Source organism: Mesoplodon bidens (genome assembly GCF_964165515.1).
Source record: "Mesoplodon bidens genome assembly, chromosome: X".
NCBI classification, from domain to species: Eukaryota; Metazoa; Chordata; class Mammalia; order Artiodactyla; family Ziphiidae; genus Mesoplodon; species Mesoplodon bidens.
In genome coordinates this window covers 38,413,270-38,433,564 of record NC_138163.1, presented here as the reverse complement: position 1 = coordinate 38,433,564, position 20,295 = coordinate 38,413,270, and the positions used below count along the sequence as shown (strand labels likewise).

General features: G+C 40.9%; 1 protein-coding gene across 2 annotated transcripts in view; it reads left to right on the top strand.

The window, feature by feature from the left end:
* Nucleotides 1-20,295, top strand: part of DOCK11 (dedicator of cytokinesis 11) — a 190,216-nt gene that overhangs the window by 52,153 nt on the left and 117,768 nt on the right. For both annotated transcript variants that reach the window (XM_081221679.1, XM_081221678.1), the window contains exons 7-13: nucleotides 3,308-3,442; nucleotides 5,760-5,937; nucleotides 6,354-6,433; nucleotides 7,989-8,072; nucleotides 12,176-12,316; nucleotides 13,531-13,743; nucleotides 19,096-19,218. In XM_081221679.1, the coding sequence (XP_081077805.1) occupies nucleotides 3,308-3,442; nucleotides 5,760-5,937; nucleotides 6,354-6,433; nucleotides 7,989-8,072; nucleotides 12,176-12,316; nucleotides 13,531-13,743; nucleotides 19,096-19,218 (954 nt within the window). The remainder of the gene's footprint in view (nucleotides 1-3,307; nucleotides 3,443-5,759; nucleotides 5,938-6,353; nucleotides 6,434-7,988; nucleotides 8,073-12,175; nucleotides 12,317-13,530; nucleotides 13,744-19,095; nucleotides 19,219-20,295) is intronic.

Genomic DNA, 20,295 nt, shown 5'->3' with positions numbered 1-20,295 from the left:
TAATGCTTATCGTCAAGTGACATTAAAAGAATTAGCTCTTGGTTACAAAGGACTTGAGGCCTTCAGATGAAAGGTATGATACAAGGTAATTACCACTGTTCTATATAGTCATTATTTTAACAGTTGTCTTCTTCTCGAAATGGAAAAAAAACAACGTAGACCGGTACCCTAAATAGCAACGTTAAAAAAAGTCCTGTTTCTGACTTCCCTTTTTGGTTCCATATGAGATTTAGGATACTCCTTTCTTCTTTGAAAAGTACCTTAAAACTTCCCAGAAGTGGAAACCCAACATATATCATAGAATGTTAGAATGAGAAGACGTCTTCGAGATCTTACAGATCTGTCGTTGGGGCAGAGTCTGCTGTCTCTAGAAATGATTTTTTTTAAAATGTCCTTACTGTGCAAACTGAGTGCTTTAAGCCTGTAGGAAATCGCTTGGGGAGTGTGGCCCCCAGCTGGGAAGGCTGCTGTGTTATTTGTTCATTTTCAATAAAATTATTTGTAGATCATGAAAAAAAAGAGGATCTTACAGATCATTTGATCTGATCCCATCATTTTACAAGTGAGGAAACAGAGAGAAGCCGAGTCTTGAGGACAGTTTCGCTGCTGGGGAGCAGGAATGCTGGGTGAGAATCAAGATCGTATGACTTTCAGGCATCTGCTCTCTCCCCAGATTCACGAGCTACCTTACCTCAGTGTCACATTTAGACATAATTGCAATGTTACAGGAAGTGATTTACTGTAATTTCAGATCCCTTTCCATCTCTATTGTGATGATCGTGCTTTGCTAATATTGGCAATGGCGGCTGCCACAAAACATCTTTGCTTGGTGAGGGAGCTGTACATAAAAAAATTCTGCAGGCTATAATTTGACTCTGTGCCACAGATGTTTTGCTCTGTGTTTTCCCTTCCTCTGTTGCTGGCTAAGGACTCTGCCAATGGAGTCTACAGACTGTACCACTGAATCTATGAACTTTGAGTTTTAGATTTGATCATGGTTTAGATTCTAATCTGGTTGTGATTTTTTTTATGTTAACTTTTGCCTGGAAAATGTATTTTAATTTTTGTCATACATAAGTATTGTGATAACTTCTAAAAAGTGGTGTTTTGTTCATTTGAAATCAGCTCATTATGTCATTTTAGGTCTTCTGGTTCCATTAATTTAATAACAGATATGAACCACTGTCATGAAAATAGGCAAACAAATATATATATATATATATATATATATATATATATACACACATGTATATGATCACCGTTATGATTAACATTTTCCTTATATATGAATCTAGATTTCTTCATTATAGTTGCAGTAAACTTAAATGTGGGTAAAATGAGATCACACACACACACACACACACACACACACACTTTCTGTGTCTTTGTATACTGATGCAGTAATGTTTACTTGATTGGCATTGAAAAACAAAGTGGTATTTTCTTCTTGGGCTTCTTTCTGTTGATACCGTATAGCCCACAGGGCCCCTCCCTAAAATAGAAGCAGTAAGCATTTACCAGTCTAACCTGTTAGGGTGTTCCTCACACTGGTGTGTATATATATATATATATATATATATATATATATATATATATTTTTTTTTTTGCGGTATGTGGGCCTCTCACTGTTGTGGCTTCTCCCGTTGTGGAGCACAGGCTCCAGACACGCAGGCTCAGCGGCCATGGCTTACGGGCCCAGCCACTCCGTGGCATGTGGGATCTTCCTGGACCGGGGCACGAACCCATGTCCCCTGCATCGGCAGGCGGACTCTCAACCACTGCGCCACCAGGGAAGCCCCATCACACTGGTATATTTTTGTCATTCATTCTAAAATCAGTGATATTTGAACAAGTCAAAAATAACTACAAGCGTCTGATTTCTTTTTACTGGTTTTCCTTAAAAGAAACGCCCCTTAACCTATTTCTATATTTTGCTCACTCTCCTGCCATGGAGAAGTGAATTGTTGATATTTTAGATACTTTGCCAGGAGCTAAGTAGTTTTCAAGAATAATCTTGCCAAATAATACTCTTTCCATAATTAAAGTTCTTAAAATAGTCAGAGATCATACTGGGTTATCAGATGGGTGATTGAAAATGGCTAGCTTAGGTCTTAAAGCTGACTTCTGTAAGTAAGACAAGATGCATAGGAATGCATTTCTTCAATATGATCCCCAAGAGGCTATTTCCTAGTCTGTCTTCCCATTCCCGCCCTGAAATGATTTTAGATCTCCTAACCAGGGGAGTTTTACTATAACAAATGCTGAACACAGCTTGCAGTCTGTGGCTTACTGAAAGAAGCATAGATTCATCAGAGATCTCTGAATCCTAACCCTAACCCTTTTTCCACTTCCTTCATCAGGTCCAAGAGTCTTTTTTTTTTTTTTTTTTTTTTCTTCGGTACACGGGCCTCTCACTGTTGCGGCCTCTCCCCTTGCGGAGCACAGGCTCCGGACGCGCAGGCTCAGCGGCCATGTCTCACGGGCCCAGCCGCTCCGCGGCATGTGGGATCTTCCCGAACCGGGGCATGAACCCGCGTCCCCTGCATCGGGAGGCGGACTCTCTACCACTGCACCACCAGGGAAGCCCCAAGAGTCTTTTAAGGGAGAGTAGAGGGGCAGAATAAATGAATCAGGCTGTCTTTTCCTCCTTTTCCCCATTCCTGTGGGCTTTGCTGTGAGTTGTAGCAACAGGCTACTCCTTAACTGTTGTGAATCCCTGATTTCAAATGCGTGGCCCAATCACATTGGGCCTTTTGACTCAAATCTCAGCACACAGGGCGCTGAACAGCAACTGGTGGCATCTAATTGCTCTTAGTATTTCCCTGTGAGTGTGTTATAAGCTGGACTCTCGGGAGTGGGGACACTGGAGCAGCATAGGTGAGTGCAATAAGATGTGCAGGTGAGATGTAACCATATGATAGAGGGTGTGTGTGTGTGTGTGTGTGTGTGTGTGTGTATACACCCTTAGCTTTGTGGTGATATGAACGAAATTATAAGAATCCAGTCATGGTTTGCAATTAAACAGGAGAAGGATGCTGTAGCGAAATGGATAGTGATTCAGATACAAAAGTGCTTTATGAACTTTAAAGTGTTAAAACTTCTTCTCCAGATATTTGACTGAGAGTACACCACTTGACTTCAAGCTCTCCATCTTAAAACAAAATCAAGATAATGGTCATTCCTAATGACTTCCCCAAGTTGTCTGAAGATTGTCCAGATATAATGTGTGTGGCAAGCCCTTCAAGGTTTTTTGTTCAAATGCAATGTATACATAACAAATGTGTCACTGCTGGTTTTTCCCCCATAGGTGTTCAAGAGACGGTATTTTTACTTAACTCAGCTTCCTGATGGTTCGTATATTCTCAATTCCTATAAAGATGAGAAAAATTCAAAAGAATCTAAAGGTTGCATCTACTTGGACGCCTGCATTGATGTTGTTCAGGTAGGGTTATTGATCAACTATTAAGAACCTCAGTATTTTTCTGCCTTGGTTAATGACATCTGCACCCACCAAAACGTTCATACTAGCAATTCAGAATCCTCTTCGGACTTCCCACTCTCCCTCTGTGCCACTATTCAAGTGCTTACCCAGTCCTTTGGAGTCTGCTCCAGGGTGCCTCTTGAATCTCTTACCTTCTTTCCATTCTCACTGTCTTCCTCTGGTCCCCCCTTTTATTCTCTCTTGCCTAGAGTCTCACCTTCCTGCCTTCTGATGTGTCATCCGGCTTCCAAAGACGGAGATGGGGTCCTTCACTGGGATAGGTAGGGTGGGAGGGAGGGAGCCGCAAGAGGAAAGAGATATGGGAACATATGTATATGTATAACTGATTCACTTTGTTATAAAGCAGAAACTAACACACCATTGTAAAGCAATTATACTCCAATAAAGATGTAAAAAAAAACCCCAAAAAAACCCTTTTGGCTCTTGATTTATTGTCTTGTAGAGTGAGCTCGAAATCTCTTACCAGGGCATTGCAGGCCTGCAGTGATTTGACCTTACTCTCCTTCTAACCCCATCTCCCCGGCATCCCCATACACATTCTGTGCTCTGGTCACACCAGGCTAAGCACTCCACTGAGTTTCACGCCTATGTGCCTTTCTTACATTTGCTTCTCGGCTTGGCATATACTTCCCCTTCTGTTCCTGTTTGAATCTTATCTTTTAAGACTTGGCTCAAATGGGACTTGTGGCGTGAAACATTTTTTGTGTTCTTCTTCACCCTCATGGAATTAAGCTCCACCTCCCCTGTGCTACCACTGTACTTAGCTCTGCACGTTCCTTTTTGGATTACAGGGACCACGTCATATTCATGTCTGGGTCCCTTATAGTGATTAGCAGAGTTGTACATACACTAGGGGCTTAACAAATGTTTCCTGATTTGAGTTACTGAGGAGGCAGGGACATTAGGGTTAGCATGGATGGGGTGGGAAGCAGAGGGCAGAGAGATGATTAAATAGGAAGTTGATTGACCGTGTGATAGGAGCCATTACTACAGAGCCGGGGTGGCCTGGTCGACAGGAAGGAGCACTGCATTGAGTGGAAGGCAGGAGTTGTTGCTTCAACACCCTCAACCTACCTGAATCTTAGTTTTCAGAACTGTAAAGTGGGATTAATAATATCTACTCGCTTTATCAAATGAGATTGTCATGAGGAGCAAGTGAAGAAACACTTTAAAACATAAAATATGAAAGATATAAAGATCTATGTGAATAGAAGTTGCCTTCTTTTATATATATATATATGTGACAGCTTTCTTATCTACTGAAAGGAAGAAGGCACATACAATTCCCAGATTTTCTCAATTAGCTCTAGTCCGGACTGACCTCCTTTTCTGGTGCTCCCAGACTCTGCTTTCCCCTCTATTTACGACTCCCTCCTCCCAAATATTTTCAAATATATAAATCTTTATGACTTGCTACAGCAGTTTCATTTCATTCTTTACTATGCTTTGAAGATGAGAAGGAGGAACTTTCCTTGGTTCCTTCTTGAATGATGACCATGCACTGGAAAATTATTGATTCATGAGCCTTTCTTGAAATTAATGCTGAGGTATTTGGGAAGGGGGGAGAGTGTGTCATTTCTTTTGTCATGACAGAGAAGGTGGTAATATAAAAGAGGTGTCATCGTGTTTGAGGAAAGGAAGAGGCTTTTATTTTCCTTGTAGCTAGTATTCAGCCTGGGCCATTTCCATCATTTTTATGGAGAGCCACAATCTAATATGAACCAACTACAGTCTTCTTGTATGCTACTGTGATGCATTTCATATTCTGCATGGCAGAGTGAATGAGATAGTGATATTGCATTTTATGGTGTGATATAAAGCAAGTACCAGGTTTATTTCAGGTCACATTTAAGCTTGTTTTTAAGGGCTGATTTTGAAAATCTGTGAATATGCCAGGAAAACTTTACGCAGGGTGGAAATAGTAAGGCATTTGCTAATTTTTATGGTGGTAGTTTGATTATCCAAATGTGGAGGTTGTCAGAAGGCCTTAAATGATAATACTCACTCAACGTGTAGTATTTTATGCCAACTTTGTGCATATACTGCTGTGCTCAGTACTGAGGGGAATAAATAAGATGTTTGACATGGTCATTCATCGTCTTGGAATTTCTATTCCTTGTTGAAAGAAGGAATTCTTTCATGAAAGTATTGACGTACATATGTGCTGAGCTGAGGTAAAAGTAAATAAACTAATGAAATCTAGTATTAAAAGGGCAACTAAACTAACTGAACACGTCTTTTTTTTTCCCCCCTCCAGTGCCCCAAAATGCGCCGTCATGCTTTTGAACTCAAGATGTTAGATAAGTATAGCCATTATCTGGCTGCTGAAACTGAGCAGGAAATGGAGGAATGGTTGATAACTTTGAAAAAGATTATTCAGATCAATACCGACAGTTTAGTGCAAGAGAAAAAGGAGACGGTAGAGACAGCACAAGGTCAGAATTTTTAAATGATTCATTATTGAGGTAAAGCCCTTGTCTTTAATCCATGGGAATGTCCTTTGTGTAGCGTGAATATAGCACTCTTAATCTTGAAGGTTGACCTGCTTCTTCATTAAAAGTGACTATGGAGGTTGATAGGGTTTTCTTTTCTTTCTTTCTTTCTTTTTTTTAAGAGTTGATGCTACATGGGCTCTGACATATGAAATATAACCAGACTGAAACAGATAGGGAATTCATGGCAGATTTTCAAAAGCCATTAGAGTTTTCCCTGTGCTTTCATAATCAAAATTCTTTGCAATAAATCTAGTAGGAGAGGTTGGGGTGGGAGAGAGAGATAGTTAGGATATTCCGCTTAGGTGATTAGTAATGGTCTGCATGGTTTAGAACATCTGCTTTTCATGAATTCGCAGATGATGAAACTAGCAGCCAAGGAAAAGCCGAGAACATCATGGCCAGTTTGGAACGGAGCATGCATCCGGAACTGATGAAGGTACATCTTTCTGATGGCAACTTGCCTTCAACTGAGACAATGCAGGATTAGCTATTAAAGTTTGAATGCTGGATTCCATGTGGCAATGTCATTTCTAAGTTAAAAACCACAACAAATGAGTGAAACAGGTAGAGATGGTAAAAGAAAAGTTACACTCCTAAAGCTGGACCTGTAAGTGCCAACTAACAGTTTGGAAAATGTTATTTTTTTTCCAAGATGCCGAGAAGTACTTCTAGACCTTTGTGACTTTATTGATTTTATCTGCTACTTCTTATTCAGTTCAGTTACTGTATGCCATTCATACACTAACTATTCTTCATTCAAGGGGCTCTTGATGAAGATTGAACATGATATTCAATCTAATGATTTGTATATGTTAATTTTGTATGAAAATCATAGTCTTTCTATATGTGCATGCCTATGTATATGTATATGAATAATTTCATCAGATAAAGATTTTGGTTAACAGACAAAGTTTGTGTTAGTTACTTTGCTCTCTGGTGTTTGAAGTGAGCCAGTTTTGAAAGTGTAGAGGTGATTATCATACCTATCTTAGTAGGTTACATATATTACTCTGTGGCCTCTCTACTATAATAGATTAGAAGGTTATGACCCACTTCTTCATTTAAATCCTTGCCAAACCTATTTATATTTTTACTTTATTCCTCTTCCTGAACTATTAAGTTACACAGGTTTAGATGTTACTTTTTTCTATTTTAAATTTACCATTCTCTTAAGCTTCAAAGCTGTTTTCCAGAATTTAGGAACACACTCATGATCCCCTGTAGATTTTAATGTATCCCCTCTGAGTCTTTGTCATTCCAGACCGTAGAGCCCATTATGTTTTTCCTAAAGTGATGGAATCAGAATTGTATATAATATTCCATGGCTAGCACCATGGATATATAAAAGATAGTGTTTTCTCTCGTTTATTCTCTTTTACATCCAGAGTCTCTTGTATTTCTTTTTTGTACTATGGGTTGAACAGTATTCTTGGTATTATAAAAGGCATATAGAAAGTATAAGAAGCTGATCTATAGCTTATTTATGGGTCATGGTGACTGTGACTCTCTGCCCAGCAAGCATTCTTTATCCACCTTAAGTTTGGAAATGGAGAATAGTATATATATATATATATATATATATATATATATATATATATATATATATATATATATATATATGTTTTGTGTTTGTTTGTTTGTTTGTTTTGCGGTACGCGGGCCTCTCACTGTTGTGGCCTCTCCCGTTGCGGAGCACAGGCTCTGGACGCGCAGGCTCAGCGGCCATGGCTCACGGGCCCAGCCGCTTCCGCGGCATGTGGGATCTTCCCAGACCGGGGCACGAACCCGTGTCCCCTGCATTGGCAGGTGGACTCTCAACCACTGCGCCACCAGGGAAGCCCGAGAATAGTATATTTTTGAAGCTGTGGCAGATTGCTAGTTTCACATAAACTAGATAATTAAATGGTATTTAATACTGTTTTGAAGGAAATGAAGTAATGTTTCGTGTTTGTGTGTGTGTGTGTGTACATATATGTTTGTTTTAATTTTAGTATGGAAGAGAAACTGAACAGCTGAACAAACTCAGTAGAGGAGATGGAAGACAGAACCTCTTTTCTTTTGACTCGGAAGTTCAGGTATTAATGATATATTTCTTTAAATAATCCTAGAATAGTTGCTTATTCAGATAAACAATGTCTGAAATGTTGAAATCACTAATTTTTGCACTACTGGGCATATCTATTGCTTTATACTTGTCTTGCTTACTTTGAACAAGTAGCTTAACAGCTAACTTCACTAAGAGGACTAGTGTATATACAAATAGTTTGGGACAACATATATATATATTTTTTTTCTCTCAGTTCTTTATATTCTTTTCACTTCATCTCACTCCTCAAAATGGATAAATTAAAGAGTCCTTAACAATGGTTTCAGTGCTTTTAACCCATTAAATACAATTGTGATCCAGTAGCAGTGAATATCTACAGTATAAGGAACACCAAGTCATATGAGACGTGTTTATTTTCCACTTTTGATGTAGGTCTGTAGAACTGGGATAATTTTCACGTATCCCACTTTAAATGGAAAGCGGTGCAGGGAAGTGCAGGTTTATGTGCACATGTGTATTTTAATCTCTTTCATGAGAGTGAGGCACTTTTTGTACTAAGATATATAGGTAGTTAATATTTAATTCCATGATATTTTCTTTTTTTTACCTTTTTAAAAAATGTTTATTTTATATTGGCGTATAATTGATTAATAATGTTGTATTAGTTTCAGGTATATAGCACAGTGATTCAGTTATACATATACATGTATCTATTCTTTTTCATATTCTTTTCCCATTTAGGTAATTCCATGATATTTTCTAATTAAATTGCTGATTTTTTAAAACGGACAAATTCTGCAGTATATAAGTATTACAAATATTTTTCCTAATGGAAACTATTTCACAAGAAAATGAAATTATTTGAGGGAAGATGAATATTTTGGTTTTCTTTTCAATTTTTCTACATGAGATTTCTAATTAAAATCTGTGGGATTTTTTTTAATAGAAAAGTATGTATTATATAAGCATTACAGTTTTTTCCTCAGTGAAAATATGTCAATACAATATAAAATAATTTGGGGAAGACTGATTTTGTTTTCATTTCTTTTTGCTTCATACAGTTTTGTTTCTTTCTTTTTTTTTTTTAAAGAGGAGCCTCCTCTGATCTTTTTTAAAAAATAAATTTATTTATTTTATTTATTTATTTTTGGCTCCATTGGGTCTTCATTGCTGTGTGAGGGCTTTCTCTAGTTGCAGCGAGCGGGGGCTACTCTTCATTGTGGTGCACGGGCTTCTCATTGCGGTGGCTTCTGTTGTTGCGGAGCACGGGCTCTAGGTGCGTGGGCTTCAGTAGTTGTGGCACGTGGTCTCAGTAGTTGTGGCTCGCGGGCTCTAGAGCGCAGGCTCAGTAGTTGTGTGCCACAGGCTTAGTTGCTCCACGGCATGTGGGATCTTCCCAGACCAGGGCTCGAACCCATGTCCCCTGCACTGGCAGGTGGATCCTTAACCACTGCACCGCCAGGGAAGCCCCCACTTCATACAGTTTTCTAACTAAAAGTTTTTAGTCTGAAATGGAAAAAGTATATAGTGTATAAATAATGCAAAAGTTTTTCCTTAATAAAATACCACATGAGAAAATAAAATGATCTGGGGAGAATTTGTTTTAAATGTTTCCTCTCCCTTTTTCTCCATAGCACTATTATATTATTTGTGTAAGTTGTATGAATTAAAAGAAAAAAGGGGTATAGCAGGCCTTGGGAATGTTAGTTCTAAGATATTCATTCAGAAATTTACTCATTCCAAGCATGTCTGAGCCTTTGATCCCACCCCTCACCATCATGATTGGGCTCTAATTGAACATGTCAGACTCTTTGATTGTATACAAAGAAGCCAATTGACTGTGGTTGAAACTCAATCTAGTGTCTTTAAAAAATCTGTGGTGTAGTGTTTTTGTGGTCATGGAACTGAACTGATTTTATGTTTGAGTTGTTTATCAGTGAGCTACAGTGAGAGAAAAATTCACAGTTGCAATGAAAGTTTGACAGAAAATTGACTTCAGTGTTGGTTATGGAAGGCAGTTTCACTACAGAGAAATCCAGGTTGTGTGTGTCGAGTACTTTTCTAGGTAGGCAGTGTCATCCTATAATATCGGCTGTCACTTTTGGCCAGAGTTCAGTGTTTAGAGACGTGTTTTCTTCCACTGACCATAGAGAATAAAGAAACACTGAGGAATTCCCTGGCGATCCAGTGGTTAAGACTCCGTGTTTCCAATGCAGGGGGCACGGGTTCGATCCCTCATTGGGGAACTAAGATCCCACATTCCAAGTGGAGCGGCCAAAAAAATAAAAAATATACACGCCTAATATGCATCCCCCAAAGAAGAGACAGACAAAAAAATTTAAAAAACACAAAAAACAAAAGAAAAGAAACACTGACTGAAGGGGGTGGCTCCGACTTTGAACTACTGAGGATGGCCACATGTCCCAACATTTGCACTCTTAGGCCTCAGAAGGGAAAGGATTTGGGGGCTGGGGGGCTTTAGTCCAGCTTCTCTTCACATTCCACTGTCTGAGTAAGCTAGAAAGGAGAGCAGATAAATGGGCGGAAATTAGAATTGATCTCCATGGCAATGACTTGCCTGCGCTGGCTCCACAGATAGATAAGTGTTCAAGAGGGAGCTGTCTAGTCCCACACGTTTGTAGATAAATAGACTCTGAGGGGAAAATCTTGCTTTCAGGTACTAATATTATATTTTAGGCCCTTTTAAGGAGAATTTTGTCAGTGATGTAGGCAAGGTCAGAACAGCTATAATTATCCAAGACTCTTCAGTCACAGTACCTGCTTTGGCTTGAAATACTCAGGCAATTGAGAAAAATTCTTATGTTTCTTGGCTTGAGTTTTCCATACTGGCAGTATACTCTGCTCGGATTCATCCAGTCATTTCCCATCTACCCTGTCTCTGGTCTTATCGAAAGTATATAGTAAGTTGTCCCACAGTCTATACCTTTCCTCCCATTTGTGCACAGAATGTGAGTCTGTTCAGACCATTGGAATGAACAGATGAACTCAGATCGCCTGAGCCGCGTGAGCTGAGGAGGAGGATTCTGTGAGAGGAATTCTTTGACTCCCAATATCTTTTTTTAAACTTTATTTTGAGATACCAATAATTTTTAAAAATTTATCTCTGTGGCAGCCAAGGTTCATCTCCCAGCTCTGTTAGAAGCTGAGCTCAGGGATTTTCAGTTTCCTAAGCACATGCCTTTCCCTCTGCTCATCATTTCAATGTAGGTGGTCCCCAGAGGTCCAGCCTTGTCCTCCTCACCCTGGTTACCACTGATTCCCAAATCCACATCTCCAACCCACACCTCTCCTATTTCTCCAACCAATTACCTTGCATCACCTCAAACTCAACACATCCCAAGCTGAGTTCATCATCTCTGTTCACCCTCCCCCTATACCTGCTATTCATTTTTATTTCACATCTAAGTTTATAACATCACAGTCTACTGAATCTTCCAAGTTAGAGGCCATTGTGTTATTCTTGCCTTCCATATCCATTCATGTCAAATTTGTCTCCTGCACAGCTCATGAAAGAAACAAAATTCCTACCATCCTGGAACATAATATTTTGTGGGGAAGTCAAACAATAAACAACCAAATAAATATTAAAAATAATGTTAGAAAACGAAATTAAAGAAAGAGAGTAGAGACTTTCAGAGAGTATATAGTTTTATATAGGGAATTAAGGAAGGTCTTTCTGTGGAAATGCCAACTGATTGGACACTTGAATGAAATGAAGCCTCACCCTGGTGAGGCTCAGCTTGGTAAATAAGCCTTGCATTTATCTTGGGGGAAGAGGGTTCCTGACAGAACACCAAGTGCAAAGGTCCTGAGGTGGGAGTATACTTGGTGTGCTGGAGAAATAACCAAGGAGGCCAATGGGGCTGAACAGAGGTGGGGGGGAGGATAGGAGATGAAGTCAGGAGTGGGGTGGAGGGTGAGGTCGGGATTTCTCTCTATCTGTGTTTGAACCTTACTATAAGAGCTCTACAAAGGCTTGTTGAATAAAAAAATAAGAGTTCAAATGAAGAATGGACAGAGAACTGTTGGATTTTGCAATTTTTACGCATAGATCTATATTCATGTAATATCTATTTTGGGGGGAAATGATTCATATTATGTATTTTGCAGAGGTTGGACTTTTCAGGAATTGAACCTGATATAAAGCCATTTGAGGAAAAGTGCAATAAACGTTTCCTGGTAAATTGCCATGATTTAACGTTCAATATCTTGGGTCAAGTTGGAGACAATGCAAAAGGACCACCCACAAACGTATGTATGAATTTTCCTTCTACCTCCATTAAACCAGTGCATTAAGGAAACTTCCTTATTTTTTTAAGATTTTTAATTTTGTTCTGAGAACTAATTTACTGCATGCAAATTCCATTGCTACATGTTACGATAAATTTGACATGGAAGAATTTCATACATGTCTTTCTTTTGCCAGAATAGGAATGTGTTTTCATCTTGAGAGGATTCGTGAAAGTCTTACATATTCAAAATAGCAGGTAGAGTAGGTAGGCTCTTTACATTCAAGAGGGACATGTCTCCAGAACCTGGAAAGTCCTCAAATTTGTAAATTCTACTAGAGAATAGGACTTCTGTGAAATTGACTCATAGCCATGAGTAAGGAACACCAAAGCCATGGAGGAACACAGATGCTGTGCAGTCAGCTCCGCCTCACTCACTATTCTCATAGGGTAAATTCATTCTGTTCTTAACAGAAAATTCTAATTATTAGCTGTCACGCATCATTTGAGCTGCTTAGGAATACTTGAAACTATGAATGTAAAATCGCCAAAGAGACTGCATTTTATGTTCATCTTTTTGGGGGTTCTATTTTGTCTTTGAAAAATATCCACAGTGATGATTTATTCTCTTACAAAGTAGCTGAGATGCACTAGCAGACTTTCGGTGTGTAAAGGGTTAATATTTATGCCATCTGGCATGAAATTTCTCTTTGTGACCAGCTTTCAAATGCCATCTGTGGAGAGGAATCATGTCTTCCAAAATTGCTGATAGGGCAAAGCTTTTGTCAAGTAATTTGATGTTGACTGATATTAGCTCTTATTAAATGTATAATCCAATAAGCTGTAACATAGCAAAAGGGAAGATTTATTTCTGCTCTGTAATACCGGCATTATTTTTGGGTAATTTCAATAAGCCTATGGGGAATTAAAATTTATTCATAGAACAGTTGAAGTTCTTTAAATGTGGCTTCTGATTTCTACTCATCATTTTAAAAAATTTATAACTTGTGAAATTATACCTGACAGAAGTTAAAGTTTGATAGTCTGTTATTTAGAATGCTCTTTCTTATATGCAAATGAGCCACAATGCAGTTTTAGCTAAATGTTAAACTCAGAAAGGAACTGTAATCAGAGAAACTTGAGGAATTAAAAAAAATTATTTTGTAATTTGTCCCTCCCCCCACCCCACCTAAAATAAAAGTCATAGTTTAAAAACGTAATGGTTTTCATTCCCAGGTTGAACCCTTTTTTATAAATCTTGCCTTATTTGATGTGAAGAACAATTGTAAGATTTCAGCTGACTTCCACGTAGACCTGAATCCCGCATCTGTCCGTGAAATGCTGTGGAGCCCTTCAACCCAACTGGCTAGTGATGGAAACCCAAGAGGCTCTTCACCGGAGTCTTTCATTCATGGAATTGCTGAATCTCAGTTACGCTACATAAGGCAGGTAAGGAATGATCTTTTAGCCTTGGTAGTGCATTCAGAATAAGAAACAGAAACACCCTTGGGTTCCTTCATAGTTTCAGGCCAGTGTTTTCATGGGCATTCCATCTCTTGTAGCGTCTGTGTATAGATGTTTTTCTGGTGACTGAAGCTGGAGGGGAAAAAAAGGAAACCAGCAAATATGCTAATAATACACTGGTGAAGTGGGACCGTGATGTGAATCTCAAAGGAAGTATTTTGTGAGATGGAATGCAGATGACACAGACACACCCCTGTACCCCTGTGCATACTTTTGAGCAAGGCAATAAGTGCCTGTAAGACTCGTTTCTTTGAAGAAAAACTTGACCCTACAATAACCTTCCCTCCCTAACTCCCATTCCCATTCTGAGTAGGTGGTTGTTTTTTTTTTTTTGCGGTACGCGGGCCTCTCACTGTTGTGGCCTCTCCCGTTGTGGAGCACAGGCTCTGGACGCGCAGGCCCAGCGGCCATGGCTCACGGGCCCAGCCGCTCCGCGGCATGTGGGATCCTCCCGGACCGGGGCACGAACCTGTGTCCCCTGCATCGGCAGGTGGACTCTCAACCACTGCGCCACCAGCGAAACTACATGAGTAGGTAGTTTTAATGGAGCATAAACTCTCTTTATTCAAGGAGTTCTTGTGTCACAGCTGTAATGCTACGCTCCCCTGTCCTATCTGAGGCAAAGAATGCCCTTTGGAAGGAGCCTAACAGTTCCCTGGCATTTTGACCTCTGACCAGACTGGACGCCATAAGAGGTTAGGCAGAGCAGAATTGATGGTCTGCCTTCTAGACTTTTGCAACTGAAAGGAAACTAGAGTGTGGCAGAGAATTAAAGTGGGAAGAAGCAGAACAAAGCAGCTCGCATTGTAAGGAGATTTCTTTTACCCTAAATAAAAATGTTGTTCCTTTTTCTTCTGATTATAAAAATAAATACGTTATCATGTAGAACATTTGAACAATACAAAAAGTAATAAAGAAGAAAGTAAAAATCACCACCCATAGATGATAACTATTAACATTTTGGCAAACATCTTTCTAGATGTCTCTGTTGTGTATATGTAAACACATACACATTATGTATACTCTTGTACAGACCGTATCATAGTCATGCTGTTTTATACCTACTGTATTTATTCAGCATCATGTTTATCACCCTGTATCGCTATCTGGATCAGTCACATTAAGGGCTAATCTGTTATTCCACTGATTTAGCTCATTAGGATATTTCTAATTTGGGGATATCATAAAAAACACTTGCATTATTGCATCCTTGTGCTTACATGTTAGCTCACTTGTTGAATTATCTCCTTAGAATAAATTTCAAGCATTGGGGTTTTCAGGGTCAAAGATTATGCTCATTGATACAGATTGCCCAGTGGTAGGGGACTTGACATGTGCTGTCACTCCCCTCTGGGCTGTGGATCTGTGGTCGTTTTTCCCCATGTTGCTCTTCATTCCCTTACATCCTCTTAGTTTGTTACTCAGACTGCGGTTGTCACATACTTGAACATTCCACTGTGACGGCCTATGCTTCTAAAAGAGAGATTGAGCAAGACAGTATTACAGGTATTTGAGAACCTGCTATTGAATTATATGTTTAAAATTGTCCACACAATGTCAAATAAGTCCTTCTAAGCCAATGATGTATTTGCTGCATTAGTTCAGTGTGCTCAGCTGTCTGTTCAATACAAGAAGTTTAAATTGTGGTTTCAGGTGTCATCCCACTTATAACCTAGGTCAGGAAGAAAATCAGCATTTTTTGCATATCTCTTGTGTGCCAGAATTTTCCATTGGTGTCTCATGTAAACACCATTGTCCTGTGAAACAGGATGATTATTGCTGTTTTGCAGATGAGGAAACTGCTGATCAGGGAGGCTAAGTAAGCTGCCCATCATGACATGGCTGGTAGTGGTGAAGGTGGGATTTGAGCCTAGGTCTGTTTGAAAGACCTCAGTCAACAACATTAGGCAGTATGTAATTAAGTGCTGACGTGTATAACACAATGGGAGTGGAGGAGTTTGGAATGTGAGGAGGGGTCAAGGGTCAGGAGTTGACTTAGAAGACTGCGTAGGAGATGTGGGACGTGAGAGAGCCTTCAAAGGAATAGATGAGAGCTGGAGAGGTGAGAACGATGGGCAGTGGCCTCAAATGGCTTTATCATTTTGCACCCTTGTTCCAGATCAACTAAAGATACCAGGAAGCGGTCATTTGCTCCAATATTCGAACATTTTCTTTTGAAGAAGGCTTTTTCTTCATCTTCCTCCCATTTAGGACTAGGATGCAGTACTGTGTAGGGAGAGACTGGATGTTAGCAGATCTGAACGCTAATCTCAGCTCATCAAATTTTTTTCAGCAATTATTTTTTCAATATTTCTCTAGGTACTTTATCTGTATAAAGTCATTTAATTCTTACCACACCCCCAGTAAAGAAGGTAGGTCCTATTCCTATCCCCATTTTATAGATGAGGAAACTGAGGCACAGAGCAATCAGGTGGCTTACTCAAGGTCATAGAGCTACTAAGATGAGGAGCAGGACCTGAGCCTGGGTCTAGCAGGCTCCAAAGCCCAGCTTTCCCCCCTCTGCTGTACTGCTTCCCTGTCACCCTAGAGACGGGGAAACAGCCTGGTTCCCCAGCATTCCTGGAAAGGGCTGTCTGGCAACCCCGTCACCTCCACCAAGGCTGTTCAAGGGGTGGCATGATCTATAGAAAGAGGCCACTCCAGGGCTTGGTGGACAGTGGGGGCTTGCGGGCCATTCTAGGCCCTCCCCATCTGCTCCTTGGGGCAGCAAGGTGACCACAGGAAAAGGAGGAAGCTGGATCCGTTGAGTAGTTTTGCCTTCCTGACATCAAACAGCCACTGTGACCAGTTACTTCACTCTCAGCTGCCTGGCAGTTCCTTCCCAGATGCCCTGAGAGAGCTCAGTCCCCCGTGTCCCCCAAACTGACCTGTGGCTTCTGGGCTCCCCGCTGGGGGGCAGCAGGTGTTGGGCGCTAGTGAAAAGGGGGCAGTCACATGCCCTGCCGTGCCCTGGGGGCTAAGTGCTGCGGACTGGGCTGGGGGGACCTGGCCCGTTCTTTAGAGGGAGGGGGCAGTGAAGTGGGCGAGAGTCACCCTCCGGCGGGGGCAGGCCCATCCATGCCTCCTTGGTGGGACAGGAGGGAAGGGCCAGAGGCCTTGTCCTAAAGAGCCAGACTCCCAGCCCACACAGGATTCCTGGGTGCTCTCTGGTTACCCTTCTGTGTTCTGGGGACGGGGGAGAGCTCGAAGGTGGTGGAACAAAAGGCGAAGCAGCCGCAGAGAGTCTCCCCCTGGACCGGAATCCTGGTCAGTTGAACAGTGAGCATCTCTGTGCCTCAGCATCCTCATCTGTAAACTGGAGGTAACCATAGTACCTGCATCCGGGGTGACTGTGAGGCTCAGATAACGTGTGCTGTCCCTAGAAAGCACTCGGCCCTGTACCGGGCCCACCAAGTTGGCTCAGTAAGACGTGGCTGCTTTTAAGAGCAGTAGTAACAGTGATAACAGATAAACGAGTGAAAGCAGCTTCCTCTTATCAGTTGTCAAATCCTTTTAAATGATAATATTCGTTGCTTGCATCAGTGTGGGGATCAGTGTGGGGAAACTGGCTGGAGTCCTGGGCATGGGGAACAATAGGCTCTCAGTGAATGTTAGCCAGGGCAGTAATTGGTGTTACTGTTCTCGTTAAGCCATATCGCATGAGATGTTGGAAGCCTAGGTCAAGAGGCTGAGGAGCTGTGTATCGTCTGGAAGCCCTGGCTGCAATCTTCACCCACTTACTGCACGAACATCTCTAAGCCTCAGTTTCTTAATCTGTAAAATGTGTATATCGTAGTGCCTGCGTTCAAGCGTTTTTATGAAGACTGAGGGAGATGGTGCACGAAAACTATCTAGCACAGTTATGTGACAATCAGAAAGCATGCGATTGCACTCAAGGCGCACTGCTCAGCCTACCTTCTGTGGGAGCCGCTCGAGCAGTCTGCCAGCTGCGTGTCCCAGCCCGGGCAGCACGCTCCTGGCAGAACCAAAAATCAAGTTCTGTGATCTTGAGATGCTTTGGGTTACTCTGGCAATAGCCAGGTACCTAATGTGCATTACTTCATTTAATCCACTCAAGAAGATTACAGGAGCGCTCTTACTCTCATCATCCCCCATTTCATAGATGGGAAATCTGAGATGTAGAGAGGATACGACTTGCCTAAACCCATAAATGGCGGGGTCAACATTTGAACCCAGGAAATTGGACTCCCCGAACAGTTTTTAACCGCTTTCTTCCATGCTTGCTGCTTGGGAATTCAAAGCTAAATCAGCCATAATCTGGGACCCTTAGAAGCTGCTGGATTGGGGGGAATTACTTAGCGTCCTACACTCGGTTTTCCCTTCTTTCCTGTCTACCTCAGAGGGTTCTTTCTGGAACAGACGAGCTACCGTGTCTGAAATGCTTTGAAAACTGGAACACACTATCTTAGCACAGTTGGTAACATAGCAAGCAGAAAAATAAAACTTGGTAGAGTCCCAGTGATGGATTTTTACACTTGAATTCATTTGTGTGGTGCTCCTTTAAGCAACGGACATAACCAACGAACAGGCTATTTGGAAGACATTATATTTGGAAGGAGCTGAACTGGAACAGGAGATGATATGGTTGTTCCACATGCCCTCAAAGAAAACTCATGGAACTTGGGTTGCATCTACGTTAGTACCTGAGATAAAGTGTTTGGGAACAAAAGGAGTTCTGGAGCCTCTGTCCTCTACCTTTACGTTGAGAGCACTAGAGCTCTTTAACTGCAACAAAGGAATGTTTTCTATAGGATGATTCAGTTTTTATGTTCTACAGAGCAGTAGAGTATTTTCTTCCTTCTTAGCTACCATCAGGAGTAGTTAAGTGTGAGTGAATTGCCCTGGAGTTACAGGCAGTTACGTTTAAAAATGCACATCCGGTTCCACTTCAGAAATGCACGCTATTTTTGCACATGCCGCTTAAGCCAAACAATGCACGCTGTACTGATAAGGCCTAAGGATGCACCTCGCAAACACTGCCGAACACAAGCGGCTAAGCAGCCAGGGTGACACCTGTGCTTTGGGGACTAATACACGTGAAATTGGTGACAAAATAGAAAATCCATTTTGAAAGGAAGATTGGGAGCCTGGGAAACTGTATGAAAGGAAATGCTATCTATTGCCAGGGCCCTGGACATGATCCTGTGTTGAATATCAGCATTCTGTGCTAAACACACCCCCTAGGAATCACTAACCAAACAACTGTATACATGAGGTTACAGTCAAGAAAAGTCTAACGGAAGGAATTTTTTCCAGGGAATTTTCTCAGTGACGAATCCACATCCTGAAATTTTCCTGGTTGTGAGAATTGAAAAGGTGCTCCAGGGAAACATCACGCACTGTGCAGAACCCTACATCAAAAATTCCGACCCGGCAAAGGTATTTATAAAGATCGTTTGTGAGCATTTCAGCCTGATGTAGAATTTGCCTTTTATTGATATTTTAAACGGTATCATCAATAATTCCTCCCCAAAGAAAACAAAAAAACAAAAAAACCCCACAACTTTCTCGCAGCATGCAGTATTTTCTGAAAATGTTGTATACTATGTGAGTATGCATGCTAAGGCTTGAACGTGACTTTTCCCCCTTTTCCTTTATGTCCTTTTTACATGACGATCTGATTTTTGCTTGTTTATCAAAGTAAGAGCTAAAGGCTTTTAGGCAACACCTGTTCATTGATACCGTGTCCTTGGCAATAGCTACCCTTTCTTTACTCCCAGCCCTGCAGTACAGGCTTAGAATGTCAGAGCTGGGAGGATAAAAATGACCCAGTCCTGCAGTTTCCAAATGCCAGTCTGTACTCAAATTTACTCCTATCTGTGATGAAATGAGAAAAGAAAGACAAGATAGCGAGCCATTCATGAAACGTCAATGTATTTTATTCGAAGGGCTGTCCTTTATTCTGAGATTTTTGCCCTTCCTACTTTTTAAACATTACACCTGTCTATCTTTCCTGAAATGTTGGCGTATGAAACGGCAGGGATTGTTTTTTACCATCCAAGGGCTTTAAATGGCAGCCTTCAAAGTCAGCTACCCATATAATCATCCAAATTTCTGGATCATGAATTCCAAACTTTTGGAAATTATTGCTCTAATTCTCTCGTCTCATTTTATAAATGAGAAAAGTGAGGCCCAGAGAGGGAAAGCATTTGTGGCACAGTTCATTAGCGGCACTCCAGCTGCTGAGTAATTTATAAGAGTCGATCTGTTATATGTAGCATTTAGCTGTGTGTCCAAATAGTGTCTATTAAGTGGGAGATGCTGAGGAGACCTATGACTAATTTGTGGGAAAAGAAACTCTGAACAGTATAGATAAAAGCCTCTAGCATTCTGTATCCCTAGGGGTGAGCATACAGCCAGCATTTTCACAGCCTGTTTAGACTCTATAGGCAGTTAATCTCCTTTGCCATCTCCCAGTGCCTGTGCAAACAGCAATTCCTGCCCATGCTAAACTAA